This window comes from Protopterus annectens, chromosome 10.part0 (genome assembly GCF_019279795.1).
Source record: "Protopterus annectens isolate FY-2018-M chromosome 10.part0, PAN1.0, whole genome shotgun sequence".
Lineage (NCBI taxonomy): Eukaryota > Metazoa > Chordata > Ceratodontiformes > Protopteridae > Protopterus > Protopterus annectens.
This window is the reverse complement of record NC_056744.1, coordinates 1,416,012,996-1,416,031,072: the sequence shown is the minus strand read 5'-3', so window position 1 is coordinate 1,416,031,072 and position 18,077 is coordinate 1,416,012,996. Positions and strand designations below refer to the sequence as shown.

Sequence of the window (18,077 nt, the reverse complement as noted above, 5' to 3'; positions counted from 1 at the left end):
TCATGAACAATGAGTGTCATTTTGATTTATATAATTTCTTACATGTTGAAAATCCTAGAATTGGTGTATTATTTTGTATTCAAAAATTACACAAAAGTACTACTGACCCCCCCCCACTTTCAAGCCCATTGTCTTTGCATCTGATAGTAGCACAGAAGGTATGTTGCTATACCATGATTACATCTTTAACCCTCTTGTTCAGAAGTTGGGTTCTTATGTGTATAATTCTTTAGACTTTTAAAACAATATTAGATTATTCCATTTGGAAAACTTGTATCATGACAAAGTTCACTTTATGGTTACGGTGGACGTATCACTGTCTAGTAGTATTCCTCAATTAAAAGGAGTAGAGTATGTTAATAAAAGTTTTCTTAGTAAGTATACATCCACAGACAATCAGCAAATTAACAGTTATGTTTGCCTTTTTGAAATAATATTAGAAAATTATTTCAAAAATGTATAAACAATTGAAGGGTGTAGCAGTGGGGGCCACAGTGGCCCATGCTTCCACCAACTTGGTTTTAGGTTGGTGGGAGAAGGAGATTTTAAATAAATTTCATATTTTAATAATATCTTTTATCATCGTTATGTAGATGATTTATTTTTTAGTGTGAAGTATGAAGGTTTTGATCTCGAAGAATTTATTAATGCTTTGAATAATGGTTCTGGCTTTTTACAATTTGTTAGGTGAACATGGACAACAGGGTTAGTTTCCTGGATGTAGATTTAAGGTGAGACAATGGCACACACAGTTTTGTTAGTTAAATACATCGAAAGGACACTTTTTCTAACAGCTGTGTGTGTTATAAAAGCGGTCATCCTGTACACATCAAGAGAAGCATTCCCCATTCCCCATAGTCAGTTTATTAGAGCCTCATGGATGGTGAGTTGTGATAGAGATTTTGAAATGGTGATTGTTTTTTTACCAAGTTATCTTTAGAAGGAGAATACCCAGCAAATTTATTAGAACATTTGGCTATTGAAATTTGTAGTAAAATATCAGGGGGGTTTCCACAAACACTTTTTAAATGGGATCATTAAAAAAGAAGAAAAAAAGTTAGTTTGATTGATAATATGAAACGAAATTTTGATTCTACACCCAGATATTGTTTAGACATGAATGTTAACAGTTTTACTACTAAAATATTTTGGGTAACAACTGGAATGTTATCATGGGAAATGAAGATTTAGTCAAGGAAGTGGGAGATGGTCCAAATTTTGTCTTTAAGATGCAAGGCAATCTAAAGCAGTTATTAAAACATAATGATACTAAAAAAAAGTCCACCTTAGACTCAAAAAGCTAATGGTACTTTTAAGTGCCATAGCTGTAGTGTCTGTAAATATATACATGAAGGATCTTATGTAGCCATGGAGCACTTGGACAAAAGTATAAAAATTGCAGGTAGATTTAGTTATCACACTGGTGGCCTAATTTATATTGCTTTATGTACAGTATGTCCAGCATTTTATGTGGGTTTGACCACAAGAAGATTTAATAAGAGAATACAAAAACATTTATACCACTATCAAGGTCAAAATGAGAAATAATGCTTTATATAAACACTTACTGAGTTGTACTGCTTTCAGAAAGTTTACTATTTTTCAGTATAGTAAACAAAGATTTGAGAGATGGCAATTTTAAGAAGAGAGAGGATGAGTGGCATGTTCTGCTAGCTGCTCACCTCCCATCTGGTCTTAATGACAACATAAATATAAAATGTGTCTTAATAGATAAAAAGCTGGCTATTTAATACAAGTACATCAGAGGGTTAAAAAAAATCCTACATACTTTCCAGTGTGTTTTATTTGAACATTTAATTGGTTTAAATTGATAGTATTTATTTATTGGTAGTTTTGAATTTTAGTCATGTATAAATAGGATTAATGTGTGGTGTTTATTTTCTGATGAAGTCTTTTGACGAATAGCGAACAATAAAAGAATTACTACTCAAAAAAGTTTATTTCTGCTTGAACTCTTCTTTCAGTATGTTTTTGTTTTTTGTAGCAAGTTTTTACACTGGTTTTGGGACATTAGTTGGCTTTTTCTGGGTTTTACTAATAAGACATAGCTGTTAAGTCAGCAATCAAGAATATTTTTGTGAATTAAAAAAAGGACTTAGACTATGTGAAGTCTTTTCTAATGTGTAAGATGAAAGAGTTTGTCCTGCAAGGTAGTTAGAGAACTGTTGATATGCCACTTTGTCCAGTCTTAGCTAGAGGGCTTACTATACTGATATGAGTATAGTTCTCAACTATATGTGTACAAGACCCCTCTTGAAGAAGCTTCTGGTACTGCTCCTTTTGTTTAGTTCTGGTCCTGAACAGTCTGAGCTTCCGACCAACTATACTCTCCTTTCATTAAGATCCTTGAGAAATGCATCCACTGTCAACTACTTTATTGTTTTTAAACAGCAAACATGGATGTCTCTTCTTCATTAGCACTGGTACTTTCCTTTTGTCTTTCCTTAATAACATTCATAAACACAGAGATAGCACTTACCTTGCGTTGTCAGTCTTCATTAACGTATCAGAAGCTTTCAGTGTAGTCTGTCACTCCAAACTGCTGTGCCACCTCACATCCCCTGGGCTCTGTCCCTCAACCCTAGAATGGTTTAATACCTACCTCCCTGGCAGTACTAAATGTAAAATGTCAAGAGCTGAAATCCACCTTTCTTCCCATACCAGTTGGAGGATCAGTATTTGGCCATCTGTGCATTCAGCAACAACCTTTCTGTTGGCTCCACTGGCTCAGCCCTTATCCAGCATGCTGGCAATTTAGAGATTTGAGTTTTGAAAGCTCCTTTAAATTCTGAATTTGTGTTTGGTCCTGATGCTACCCAGATTCTCAAAAATTGGCATCAGAGGTAAAGTGATGCAGGGGTATTTAGAATGTTTCATGTTCCCAGGTTCTAGTTGGCGCTCCTTCACGAGTTGCAAGCAGGGGCTATTGAACTAGTTCCTGTGCTACTAAAAGGAAAAGGCTTTTAACACCAAAATCTTTTGGTAGCCAAAATGTAACTATTGTGGAGACTAGTGTTAGATTTGGTGTACCTAAATACCTTTCTGAAAGTACCCAAGTTAAAAATGCTCACTCTGCAGATGGTCCTATCCCTTCTTCTGGACTTTACATCTGAAGGCTGCTTGTCATCACGTGGCAGTTGAACCCTACTTCAAGCTGAAACTAAAAGTGTCCTGTCTCACACCCTCACAAAGAATTGTCATCCTGGGGTGTATAAAAGACACAGAAAAAAGCATGGCCTTTCTATCAGAAGACATATTTCTGGAATTCGTTCTGCGGTGGTGCAGCGGTAGCCTTGTTGCCTCACAGCAAGAGGTTATCCCGTTCGATTCTCGGCTGGAGTGCGGGGAGTGCCTTCTGTGTGGAGTCTGCATGTCCTCCCCGCGGTTGTGTGGGCATTCGAAAGACATGAGTAAATGGACATGCCTTAGTTGAAGGTTGAACGTCAAGCTGGGAACTCGGCGTTTGTCAAAATCTACTGCCAATCATTAGCAGACCGGAGTTCCACTGTGGCGACTGCTAACCATGAAAAGCCAAAAGACAACAACATTTTCATCAAGAAATTGTCTCCACAAGAGAGTTTCTCAAAATCCTAGACCTCATTGCATCAGTGATCCTTATGACACCACAGACCATACTCCACATAGCATGTAATTTTCTATCATAGATGACAAGTGAGAAAAGAGCTTCAGAACATGCTTGATGTGCAAGCATAAGATTCCTCCTTAGGATGATCATGAGGTATATGTGTATTGTCTGGCGGTGGAATATTTGACTGCAGCTACTTCATGTGCAAGTCCTTTGGGCAGAAAGCCTTTTCTAACAGAAGAAGTAAATTGATCCTGAAAAGTCTTCCTCCTCCTGATCATGAGGAAGACGGGACCAAGGTAGCAGGAGACTAGAATAGTTCCCGTGAAACGAGAGAGACAGAAGATCCCAAGAAAAGTTAGGTGGATGACTAGCCTTCGTTATCTGTGGCCAAAACTTTGACAATGTATTCCCCTTTGAGGTTTGACCCAGAACCATCCTCTCTTGCTCCATCCCCCTCTGAACTGATCCTGATTACGAACAAGACACCAGCAGGGCAACTAAGCAAGCCTCCATCTGAGAGAGAGTACTCATGAATCCCATTCTACCCTCTCTCAGCTTCCTTAATTATATCATTTTGGTCTGTTAAGAGTGAGTCTGATTTAGAACTGGATCATATGTTGAGGGTGTTCATGAGGATGCAAAGACACAGGCATCATTCCTATCCTCTAGAACTGAGGGTGGAGAGGACAGGTCCCATTTTATCCATCCTTGCAACTTCTCCGGCCCATCTGTTGGAGCCATATTTGTTTGGACCCATCAACCATTAGGCAGTGTTTTGTGCCTGGGCACTGGGATCTCTGGATCTGTCCCACTTGACTCCCAGGTTTCTGGAACTGAGTGGAACTGTGTCACACCAATTTGATGCTGAGTGCTCAGTGCCCCCCTTGGTGGTTGCGTGCTTGGGTTTGAGGTCTTCAACCTTCGATATGTTAAGACAGGTTTTTATCCTTGTAGCCTTCTACTCTGTCAGGGTCTGGACTCTTCCCTTTGACAAGAGTAGTTCCTTCTTTGGGTGGAATGGTGTCTTGGCTAGAGGGGGTTTCCTCAGATTTAACAGATGTCAGCTCTGCTTTAGAGGTCATGGGTAGGATGATATAATTTCCTTCAGGATTTAATCAGCAGACTTTATAGGTTATGGATCCTCCCCTGGACGCCCCAGCAATTGCTCCTAAGCCCACACATGCATTCATTGGTTAGAGTCGAGCCATAAATCTCAAACAGGTGACACAAGTGCCATCACACTCCTCTGAGGGCTCATATTACCCACCATCTTATGTGCTGAGAAAGATGATGTGCAAAAAGAAGCATCTAGACTCCCTGTTGGAGTCAGTTACTATGATCTCAGATTTGGTTGACAGAGAAGGTTTCCCTCTGGTTTCACCTGAGTATGTTACCTTTAACAAAGTCTTGGAGCTCATGCTCATTCATCCTCCCTCCTCCAGCAGCAGTTGTCACCACAGGTACCTCTTCTTGGGATTGCAGAGGGGGCATTTTCAGGAGAGGACTAACCTTCACATCAACATAATAATGAATCAGGGTGGTTTTCGTAGCTTTGCAGGAGCTTCATGACTTCCTCCCTCTTGGTAAGATTTCCTTTCAGCTTGACAACATCTTGGTGGTATGGTATATAAAGAAGTTGGAAAGGACCAGCTCCTACCCTTTGTATCGGAAAGCAATGAGAGTGTGACAATGGTCAATGCGTTTGCACTGTTTTCTGGTAGCAAAGCACATTCCCAGGAAATCAGCTCCATTGAGCACAAGCTGAGTAAGACCATCCTTAATGCCTTGTGACTAGTCTTTCAATCCAGCAGTGTTGCATTGTAAATAATTATTAGAATGTTTTGGTAGCAATTACTAAAATTATCAGTGGGTCCTCATGTTTCATGGCTCTTCAGTGACATGAAACTTAGTAACAGTCATCAGTGTCACTGGTATTCTGACTTTCAGATGTGGCTCCATCTTTTGATATCCTGATTAGGCTGCACAAAAATGTACAATTTATTTTGCTATACCAGGCCTTTAAAATCTAGATACTATTTTAACTTTGGGTTTCTCCATTCTTAGTTGCCCTCTTAAAATATGATTGTGTGTTAGTTTCATCACACGTTCTGAAAAGGCTTTCAAAGAAATAATAGTGCTGCAAATTCGAGAGAGAGTCGCATGCAAGTGGATTTTACAGAGAGCTGAGAGCTTCAGGGAAGAGAAGTTCAGTTCTGCTTGTGGAACATCTGTTTGCACTTCTAGTAGCACAACAGATAGCATACTTGCATTTAATGCAGAAGGTTGTGGGTTCTATTCTGACAGTATATAGATGAATAGCTGTGATACTGTGCTGTCTTGTATTTTTAAGTGGGAGGATGTTGCAGTCCTGAAAATGTCCTCCTTTTGAGGAAGATATCTAGTAACTATGAACATATTGTAGGTTTGCCATCCATTCCATTCCATCCCATCCATACATCCATTTTGCAGGTACTCATCCATAGCTAACAGAACTAACAGTATACTAACCTCGAAAAAGGGCATAGCAAAATTAATTTAAAATGGGTGGCGAAAGCCAAACACACTCTGGCTAGGCTTACAAATGCCCTAGGGCAGATAGCCTAGTATGAACCTATGAACTGTCTCTGTATTGTTTCTCTTTCTCTGGCTATGTTTTCTCCTGCCCATTTAATCCTGAACAGAAGAGACTAATTAACATCTTTGCTTTGAGGTTGTTGAAGCCAGGAAACTACTTGCTTCCCGAGAGCTTTTCTCCAAATTCCTTTTCTTTTAACACAGTTCATTATTTATCAGATATTACAAATCTAATGTGAGTTACAAAAAATGTTATCTCTTTAGTAGCCAGTAGGCTGTATATACAGGTGCTTATGTCAAAGATGTGTTTTTAGATGTTTTTATATTGCAGATTTATGGGTGGAAAGATGTATTTTGTTTGCCAAAAATACTAGTATTGCTGTCAAAAAATGGTTACGTCTCTTACAAGATTGAGCCAAAATATCAGTGAGAGAATTGTTCACCTATTCAAGAGCTTTCCAGTGATGTGTCTGCTCGACAGGGGCACAAGAAAAGAATTTTCTTGGGTGGTGAAAGCCAGGGTACCTTTTTGGCTATTCATGTATAGGCCCTAGGGCTGATAGTCTGGTATCTACCTGTGAACCTGTGTATGACTAGAGGGGATAGCATGCATGCTTTTGTTTTGTGATACTGTTCAAATTATACATACATTTTCACAATATTTCAAAACAATATTGATCTACAAAACTGTTTGCGTTGTTTTGTATAAGATGCCATCATATGTTCACCTGTAGGTTACACAGCTTTCTTGAATTTATTGCAGTTATGAAAGTTAACTCCCTTACCAAAAGAGCATTTATATCAAAGAATGATTTCAAATTACCCACCATATCTTAGTGTCACTTTGTACTAATACTCAATCCCCCCAACAAGACCGTATCACACTCTGTTTTTGAGTTAATGCAAACATGGAAGCGTCATATTTTTCATAACTTTTAACTCCAGCTTTTCACATCTCATGCTGATGATTTCACTTGCATTCTTAGCAAATCATGTCAAGTTGTAGATATCATGTTGCTGCTTTAGTTTCATGTATGTACCTTAACCAGGACTTCAGAAATTAGACTTTGAAAACAGTGATTCGTATACTAGTTTCAGAAATATAGGGATGTGTCCTGTAAAGACAGGTACACTCTTCCAGGATAAACACACATCCTTTCTTGATAACTCTGTTTTTATAGGAAACAATGCACATTTTCTTCCCACTATTTCTTAACATTTTTTGCTTTATGAAAATTTGCTGAATTTTCATCCTCATGTTCTATTTTGTTTGTCGTTTTTTGATGTTGAAAATATATTTCCACTAGGATGAATACACTGCTTTGGCACCTTTTTGGGTTAATTTTCCAGATGTACTTGGACTGTTGCTCACATTTTCTAGTTAAAGCATTGATATTTTTTCATCAGGACTCATGGCGATACTTTTCAAGTTTCCTTCCTAGAGCCCTGCAAGTATTCTTTTGCTTTTATGTACGGGATTACATCTTAATGTTCTCAAAGTTTAGCCCTCTTAACTGTGACCTTAAAGGAAATGTTTGACAGAGAAACTTCATTAGAACATTTTCATCACCTTTAATGTTTTTGTTTTGAAAAACAGTTCTTGTTGCTATGACATCAGTTAGGAAAATCCCAGAATTGTAGCCTTGATGTAGTCTGAATATTTTATGATGTTCTACAGTTTGTGCTGGGTTTTCATATTGTACTATAGGCACTCTGTTCAAAGGCATACCTCTCAACCTCTTAGATCAAGAAATCTGGACACAGCCATAAATAAATGTAGGACAAAAGCCCAAAAAGAGGGACATTTTTTGAATATTGCTCTTATAAACTTAGAAAGTTGATAGAATAACAGGTTTTGCATTAGCATGGATTTTCTGAAAGGTGAGAAGTTTGAAACTCAATTGTCTGTCATTGTTTTCTAACTTCAATATTTAATGATTTGCTACTATTTTGCCAGAAAATCAGAGTTTTATGAAAAATGTACCAAAAATATGAGGAAAAATCTGTACGGTTGAGAGGTATGTTCAGGGGCTCCTCCTGCAATGTGTGCTGCAACCTTTCATTCTTTTTTTTTTCATGGAATTCCATCTGCAGCCAGCTTTGAAGCAGCCACATAATTTGTACTCTATATCTTACCAAACATTAGATGTTTGATTGCATTTCTAAGGCTGGTTTTGCTGCTGTAACTGTCAGAGTTTTTAGGTCTTGCTTCAGCCTGGACTTTGGGTTTCATATATTGTTATCATAACCAAACACTTGAAGGTTTAAACAGTGGTGATGACATGTTATAGTAATTCTGTAAGGAACTGGTAGGAAATAATTGAATCATCCCTGTCTTCACAGTTTTCGATACACTGCCTTCATTCCTTTATTGTCATTTGTTACTTTATATCTTTGAGGTATGTTACCTAGTAGACAGATAATCGAGCTAGATAGATAGCCTAGTACCAACCTATGAACATTGCCTATCAGCCCTAGGGCCTATGCAAGCCTAGCCATAACAATTCCCAATTCCCTGGATATTTCTTCCCACAATATTTACTTCTCTGGGCCCCTGTTTACAATGTGCTAAGGAGTGGCTCCAGCTTTGATGAGTTAAAAGGTTAATAGCCTCATTAAGGCATTTGTTCAGATGAGTGAGTGAATTGTTATTTTAAGTCTGATGCTATGGCACTGTTTATCATGACAAACTCCTAGTGACCTGTGTCTAAATGTAGAGTAAATCCTGATTGTTGTCACTGATGCAGTATGCTGATTTAAGAGAGGTGGCTCCTTTATTTGTAATTTTGAGTTGGGCTAAATGGTTAAGACTGACTTTGTATAGTGTACTGCTTTTTGGGGAGCAAGAGTGGAGTCTACGTGGTATTTGCTGTAATTGTAAAATGTTACTGAGCTAATAGCTCATTGTGATTTTCCTTCACAGAATTGCTGGGTTCTGCCAATTTTGGGTATGGTTATGCTGATCTGACTGATAGCATACAACCTAGCTTCAGTCCTGGAGACCTGCTGACAACTACAATGTAGAACTCTCGGCTGCAACTCCCTTAAGAGAAAGCAACAAGGCTGTAGCCAGGCCCATATCACATACACCGTGGTTTTATACTTTTTAAATATTTTCTGTACAATGAGATATGCTAAAATTTCAGTTTAAAAATACTGAAATATTTACCTTTTTGTTTTGTGTTTTTTTGTTTCAGATTTTGTTAAATTATTTTGTTCACACTGCCAAATGGATTAATTAGGATTTTTATTTGTCTGTCTTTTCAGGATTTTTTTTCCAAACTGAAAATTATACTTTCCAAAAATGGGTACTGTTTGGGGTATAGGTGATACCTTGCAGGAGAAGGGGAGCTGTTTTCCGGAAGCTGTTATACAGTTCAGAATTCCTGGCTGCACTCCTGGAGGACAATAACCCATTACATTTGAAGACTATGAAAACAAGGATGATTGTATTATACATATATACATGCACATACACACACACATATATATATATATATATATATATATGTCTGCTTCTAACTTTCACAAGTTCAAATTTCTTATGGTCGAGACCATAAGATCAAACTTGTGAAAGTTCAAAATTTAAAGAAAAAAGCTCCCCCTGCTAATTAAATATATCAACTCGGAGATCACACTACCGCCAGGAAAATGGTGAATATACCATTCCGGGCTGTGTATTGATCTCCATTTAAATGATCCGACCTTTCACAAGTTTGATCTTGTGGTCTCAGCCATAAGAAATTCAAACTTGTGAAAGCTCTGCCTCACACGCATACACACACACACACACACACACACACACACACACACACACACACACACACACACACACACTCTGTCTCAAAACCTATCAGTAGCTCTCTTTGTTGGAGTCCTGTAATAAGAACAATGTCTGGCTTACTCTTGGTGTTTTCTTTCAGGTCGTCATGCCTGTTTTCCGCAGCCACTATTCCTGACATCAGAACAACTTCTAAATTAGGCAGACACACTCCTAAGTGGGTTTCTTTTAGTCCTCTATTTGTACATCTTTAATTATTTCATTAAGTAAACCTTGCTCTAGCTAACAGAAAAATTTCTCTCTGCACTTAAAACAACATTTCCATTTTGTAATCTTTTTATGAATGGTTTTCTACTGTGAATCTTCAGGATGTTTTGTGTTGTATGAGTTTTTTAACTAGTTACTGTTATGGCTTTTTTTGTAGTGTAGTTTATTTTATATTTAAATTAGTTTGTAGCATCATACAGTGTTTTATTTAATAAAAATTAGTGTTCAGTATTTTAGTTTGTTGTTTTGCATCCATTTTGCAAGCAAAGCCATTTCTGATTCACTGATTGTAATTCTGTTTTTATTTATTTTACTAGTCTTGTTTCTTTTTCTTAAATCTAAGGTTAGAGTCATATTTAGGGAGTTGATTTAGGTGTGATTATTGTTGCACACAATATGTTCAACTGAAAGCAGTTAGATGGTTTTGCTCATTTTGTTTATGTATTTATTGTATGTATATACATGTGTGTGTGTGTGTGTGTGTGTGTGTGTGTGTGTGTGTGTGTGTGTGTGTGTGTGTGTATGTATGTGGTCTTCTCACACAGGGCAAGGGATTTCTCATTCACCCTTACTTACATACACTTCAACTGACTCTTTGGGTGATAGGGTTGCGATTCTTTTTTGACTCCAGTTCTTCAAATTGTTTATGGTTTTGCAAGAGGACAGAAAACCCTAAAAAGTCTTATGTGGCTAAATGGAAAAGATTTTGTGTTTGGTGTCTCAAGCATGACTTTGATTTCTGTGGGTATTCCTATGGTCCTTTCTTTTTGTAAGTTGCTCACTTCCTGCCTGGCATATTCATCTGTCAAAGCTCATTTGCTAGCCATTTCTGCTTGTCTGCCTTTGAATTCACCCCTTCCTTCTTGTTTTGAAGTCAAGGCCTAGTCCTCCTCCTTGGGACCTTAATTTTGTTTTTGAGAAATTAACTCAGATTTTCTTTGAGCCTGCAGTTTCCTATTCCTAACTGCACTGTACTTGGAAGACACTACTGTTAGTCGCTCTTACTTTTGCTAAGAGAGTCTTTGAACTTAAAGCACTCATGGAAGTTGCACATTTTTTGTTTTTTTGACCAGGACAGGATCTTTCTTCATACTAATTCCCCTTTTATACCAAAGGTGGTTAATGATTTGTCCTTGAATCAAACAATTCATCTTCCCTCTGTCTTCAGAATGCTAGTGAGAGGATTCTTCATACCTTGGATTTACATAGACAGTTCAGATATTACCTGGACAAGATGAATATCAGGAAGTCTGAGCAACTTTTTGTTTCCTTTTCATTCCAAAAAATTGAGTTTGGCTGTTTCTAAGTGAACCATCTCCTCCTGAATCTTTAAGACAAGTTATTTTTGCTATTCCTTTCAATGCAAGTAACTTTCTTCTTCTGTTTGTTTATAGGTTCATACTAGTCGAATTGCCCTTAAGGGCCATTTTATGTCTAGACAATATACAGATGTAAGAATTAAACCCTGTGCATTGTGTCTGTGAGATGAAGACCGTAACCATTATGCTAAACCCACACACATTTCTCATTTTACCAGGGAAGTTGCCTCTTCTGGTGCTTTTTTTCTAGAGTTTAGATACTAAAGGCATTGTGGAAGCTGCTACTAGGTCTTTACTAAAAATTATAAGTTGGATGTAATTTCTAGAGCCAGAGTGGGGTTTGCCAGGGCATACTTCAAGTTTTTTGAGGGTCCCTCCATGGCTTCTTTCTACCATCCTCTACTGTAGCTTTGTACTCTCACATTTGTAAAAATACTGCAACAATGATAAGAATGATATAGTATAGTTGTCCAAGATCTTACCATAACATAGTCAATGTCCTACTTCTCACGGTTACAGTATTCTATTCTTCCCTCTGTTATTGTTTGTTGCCTTCCTTCTAGCAAAGAGTCTCTTACTTTCTTTCTTCCTTCTTCCATTCCTGATGCACGTTTTTGTTTTCCTCTTTGGGTTGCTCTGGTGCTTCTGGGGCAATTCAGTTCTGAGAATTAGGTGCTTGTACATCACATATGTACCTTACACCTTAAATGTATGGCACATGTCTGACGTACAGCACATACAAGGTGTAAAGGGTTTGGAATGCTGACCAGATGTTCAGCTGTGGACTGGACCATATGCATTTGCCCTACTTCTCACTATTACAGCTGTTTTCACATCTACTGATAAGATCTTACACAATTATACTTTCTTTTGCAAGGTTTGAGTTACTGCTACTTATCCTATCAGAACCGACGTGTGTTGTACATTTTGCATCTTTTAACTATGTTGCAGTAATGATACAGATATCGTCATGCTCCAAGCAGAGGAAATCTTGTAAGTAACCCATTTTATTGTTGACATTTCTTGTGTTTGTCAAAGCCACCTTCACCTCTGATTTGTTTTGTCTTTATCTTTATTTATTTTCACTTTTAGTCTTTGAATCATGTTCAGTACTTTTACTTCCAGAGGAGGTGGGAGGTGGAGTCATTTGTGGCAGTATCACGTGAATGCCCTGCACCTGTGCTGCAGCTTCATTTCTATCACAAAGCAAGTATCACTAATGGACCTCTGCTCTCCTTAATGCTGATGGATCTTTTATTGTATTTCATGAGTTTTAATGGAGTTAGGAGTACCATTTTCTAGGAAATGCTTATCTTCTAAGTGAGCTGTAAGCATATTTATTCAAGACGTTATACACGTACACAACACTGCATCTTGTGAAGCTTGTTACAAATCCATCACTATGTCCTCTGATAATCAGAGTTGTATTGCTGTTTATATGCAAGTTTTGACTAAATTGTATGTGACTAAATTGTATTATTTCTTATGTTCTGCATAGGTTGAGAGTTTCTTAATGTTCACAAGTTTTTTGCTCAGTGTACACTTACTGAATTCTGTTCATTTTAAATCCTCTGTCTGTCTCATTGACATTGTTTTCTGCTTTGCTTCATTTAGATCCAGACAAAGAAACTAAGCAGCTGCCAATCAGTCCTCAAGTGCAGGAACCTCATAGTACCATTTCTAGTACATCCATGGAGCGCAATAAGTCTGTGAGGAAGCTGTTGCCTGCATCATCTTTTGAACAGCAATCAAGTCCTATTGTTCCAGAGAAAAGGTTAACAATGTTTTATGCCATGTGTTGTGCTGCTGGCATTCAGTTGTTTATGTCACTAATGTAGGGTAAAAGATTTTTCCATTTCACAGTTAGAGGCATATGTCAAATTTTTCTTTTGCTAGTCTGTTCTTTCTTAATACTGCCAAATGCTTATTAGATGGCTTGTCTTGATCTGTTATAATGCTGTATAGATTTGGAGGCAGCGACTTGCATTAGAATTGCTCAAACAAATTTTTGTGTTCAGTGGCAAGTTAGTGTCCCACCTGATTGTTCAGCATGGCTGTTAATAACTACAAATCTGATGTTGCTCTTTTCATTCTTCTTCATTCTTCTTCACTTCACTTCGGATCCTACTTGGCCGTATCTTCAAGACTTTAGCTCCTCCCTCTCATATCATGCATTATACCTACTCTAACCCCTCAGATCTCGTTTGGTGCCATCGCACCAAGACGTGATTCAAAGTCTCGAGTGCATTTCAGGTAGATGATATCTTTAAAAGCATATTTTTCATTTCAGTCTTTTTTTTTTGGAGTGGTCAAACTTTTAAACGTTATGCTCTCATCTATTTTTGAGTAGAAATTTTGAATATCTATATCCTCCCCTCCCTTTAGCTATTGACAGGTGATATGGACTGCTTCCTCCCTTTTTTCTCACTTTCTTTATAGTGCCATTGGCACTTTTGTCAAAAAAAAATATTTGTTGTTCCTTTATTCTGATAGTGTTAATAGCATAGTCTTAGTGGTGTCTTCTAAAGCTACCTTCAACAGTATAACTTTAAACTTTTCCTTTGTGTAAAAGATTGTCCTAACTTGGTTAAATTTGGTAAATCTCTTAAAGGTGTAGTACAAACTCACAAGCTTCAAGAGATGCACTTCTTGTGGGCACAAAATTCCAAATTCAGATGCTTAAGAGCCAGTCATTTGGAAGCAGACTGCCACATCTGTGCGGCCTTTAACCCATGCACCCTCTCTGACAGAAGCAACAAATTGATACTTCAAGGGACTGTTGCTTTCATCTGGGGCTCAAACCCCTGTGAAGCCTTCTAGTTCGAAAGAACTAAAGCATTAAGCCCTCTCAGTCTCCCCTGGGAGCTTTGCCAGACACCAAAGATAAAAGATCCAGTTGTATCCAACATCTTTGCATCCAACTCAAGCTAGACATTTTCAAGATCCGAAAGCTACTTTGGATCCAAACAAATGTAGGCCTTCTCCAGATCCGAAAGCCTCATTGGATCGGAGCAAAACCAAACCAGTTTCTGAGCCGACATCTACCTTGGATCCAGCAGAACCAGTGTGCATATCAGGCTCCTCCACTCCAACCAGGACAACTTTGGATCCTAAGGTTTCAGATCCGGTTCAGAGACGTGCCCCGTTTCTGCTGTCTAAACTAGTATCTCCAGTTCCACCAGTTCCTCCATGTCAGATATTGAGAACTCCTTCCAAGTCCAGACACCCTTCCATGGCCTCTTCCTCTAGGTCTTATCTATCTGTCTGTAGGTCCTGGGTCTGGTGTGGGATCTGTCCTCTTACCTCTGCTGGCTTTGGTTCCAGGGAGGAGGAAGGAGGAGTCATTACAGGTCCTCGGCTTTCCAGGTCACAGAAGGGGCTTTCTCTACAATCAGACAAACATTTCAGTTCTGCAATCCTCCCCATCCTTTGTCTGATATGAGCACTAAGCCCATACATCCTGCCATAGGTCAGACTTCCCCGTTAAGCCTCCAGAAAGTTTTCCAGCAAGTTGTCTCCATTTCTTCTGATACCTCCCCTGAACATCCCACAGAGGAGATCCCTCATAAGAAATAGTGCAAGAGGAACCACTTAGACTCCTCTTTGGAGTCCTTGATCAAGTAGACTGATTTTGATGAAGGATCACCCCAATCACGACCTGACAACATCATCTTTGTGGACATCCTTGAATCATGTGAAAAAAGGTGGCTGGTCTTCCCAAAATCATACTTCCAAGAAGTCTGTGTTTCTGGAGGTTTTTTGGGCAGGCCTGTCTATGTCCTGGATGACCCCCCCCCACCCAGAGGATGAAGTCATTGATTTAGTTTCCCGCCTGGCTTGGAGGGAGCTGGCCACACTCGAACTGATCCCAAAATGTTTGGGCTAGATGTTCTTTGTGTTTTACTGTTGCAGTCGTTACATTTGCATCACCTGTTAGCCCTCAGTCGGCCTGATTAACAAAGTCTTGGGTCCTGCGTTGGTTGCTGTCTCTTCTTCCATGACGTCAGGTCGTCAGGGGTATAAAACATGCAGCCGATGCCATTACATCAGTCTTTCTTGCTGTGTGGTGCCCAAAGCAGAAGCAGTTCGCAAGTGCCGGTCGGCCGACTCCTGAAATTTTCGTTTTTGAGTTTCAGAACTAAAGTCTTCAAAAAAAGTAAACTAAAGTAAACTTTTTCTTACTCCTTACTGATGTCAGTAAAAGTTAATAATTGCATTACTTGTGCAAAGCAAATATTTCATAAAGATTTTCATCCGTACTGTATTCCTTGCCTAGGCCCTGACCACGATGTACCTTGCTGTCGGTTTTGTGCTTTATTTAATCAGCGCACTATCTGTCGTCGGTATATTTTCGCCTCTAAATATTTCGGTTCTTGGTTTAATTATCCAGAAATGTCACCGGTTAGCCATCCGACTACCGGGATTCTGAAAAAATGCAAAGATAGACAGAGACAGGCCACCGAGGTCCAAAACTGCCGACGACACTTCTCCTAAGCCAGTTGCCAGTACTCAGTGAGGCACTTTCGCAGCCCCTGATACCCACTACTTCTAATTCGCAGGCCTCTACTGATACCCATTCGGAGTCTGGTATGCCGCGAGATGCTTCAACTATGGAAGCCGCGGATATCTCTACCTTGGATGTGTCCGGAGCCACTGTGCAGGCACCGGCTTCTGAGAGTGTATTCAAGCCTATGGACTTGCATATTAAACTGATGTCTCCTTCACTTAGGCCTAAATCTCGAACCATGCCTAAAACAACGATGCCCAGGCCACATTCTCAGACATCTGTGCCTAAAAAACAAATGATAAGAATGGCTGAAGATTTAATAACTCTAATCAAGGGTAGCCAATCCCCACCCCCCTTTCTAAGAGGCAAGCCAATCCCCCCCCCCCCCTTAGGACTGAAGTTGTTTATGAATCTTCTGACCAGGATTCTGTTTTTTCTGATTCTTCTGATGATCTGGGTTTGCCCTTATCTACTTATGAGGATTCTAATGCAGAGGACTCCATTCCCTCTGCTTCCCCTCCAGAGGATTTTTCTTTTGGGGAAACCTTGCATACTCTAAGGGAGCATTTCCATTGGGAAAGCCAAGATTGTTCTGATTCAAAAAAGAGGCTTAGGGATTTATTACTCCTACCTCAGCATAGGTCTTTAAGCTATTCCTCCTGTACTATACATTGTTGATGATGCTTTTTTGGATTCTAGTTTGGCCCCTGTTTCCGTGCCTCCTGCTCCCAGAAAACCTGACAGATACTACAGGGTCCATGAGTCACACAAGTTCCTTTTTAAAAATCGTGTTGCGGTTCCAGAGACTATTTCACAGGGGTCCAAGGGCATTAAGGCTTCTACTGCTAAAAATCCTACCCTTCTGATAGACTCCAGGGCGCTGGATAGATGGGGTAAGAAGGTTTACACTTCTGCAACCTTGGCCATTAGGGCTTTAAACCACCGATTTTCATATGTTAAAGTATCAGCAACATGTTATTGGATTGCTTAAACAGAAAATGATGTTGATTCCTGACTGTGTGGAAAATAAAGAATTACAGGATTTAATGCGTTCTGCCGAACAAGTTGGAAAACATACTTTGCAATGTGGTTTTGATTCATTAGCGACCTCTTGTAGGGCTGCTGTTACTGGGTCTGTGCTCAGAAGGCATGCTTGGCTTAAGGAGCAATCTTTGCCTGATCATGTTAAAGCTAAATTGTTGGATGCTCCTTCAAATCAGGACCGCCTGTTTGGCAACAAGGCTGAGGAAGTTCTTAAAAAGATGGAAGATAAAGCTAAATCTATGCAAACTGTTAGATTTTTACAAGTTCAGCCTCCTAGATTTAGTAGGGACTGGCCCTCTAAAAATTGGTCCTTTCCAGCCACTTCCAGGTCTTCTCAAGCCAAACCCAGACACAGCAAAACCCCCAGGTTTCAGTCCCAGGGGACTCACAGAACTAAGCAGTGGGTCCCTCCACTTCCAAGTCTGGGAATAATGAGACTCCCCCATGGTAAACTGTCTCAATGACTTCCTTTTAAAATTTCCAAGCACTTATCTGACTACCCTTTTGGGAGAAAAGATTGCTCTTCATGCAAATAATTGGAAACTCATTACCCAGGACAAATGGGTTTTAAATAGTGTCCCAAGGATACAGATTTCACTTCCACACATTGCCAACACCAAGTGGATGGCTGGACCTACCCCAAAATCAGTGGGCAGAGGCACAAAAACAAATACTTTCTCTCTTTAGCATGGGGGCTGTTCAACTGGTACCAGAAGAGGAAAAGGGGCAAGGTTTCTACTAGAGACTTTTCCTGGTACCCAGGAAAGACAATTCATGATGTCCTATCCTGGACCTGTCTACTTTAAACACCTTTTTGGAGATTCCAAAATTCAAGATGCTGACTCTTCACCAGTTACTTCCTATGCTAGGCAAAGATGCCTTGTTGGCAACACTAGATTTTAAAAGAAGCATACCTGCACATCCCAATCAAGGAATCTTGCAGAAGATACCTACGCTTCAAAGCAGGCTACACGC

At 39.2% G+C, this 18,077-nt stretch overlaps 1 protein-coding gene across 1 annotated transcript in view; it reads left to right on the top strand.

Moving 5' to 3' along the window:
* Nucleotides 1–18,077, top strand: part of LOC122814292 (SSX family member 2 interacting protein) — a 1,175,977-nt gene that overhangs the window by 1,042,998 nt on the left and 114,902 nt on the right. The window contains exon 10 of the mRNA XM_044086880.1: nucleotides 13,166–13,325. Within this exon, the coding sequence (XP_043942815.1) occupies nucleotides 13,166–13,325 (160 nt within the window). The remainder of the gene's footprint in view (nucleotides 1–13,165; nucleotides 13,326–18,077) is intronic.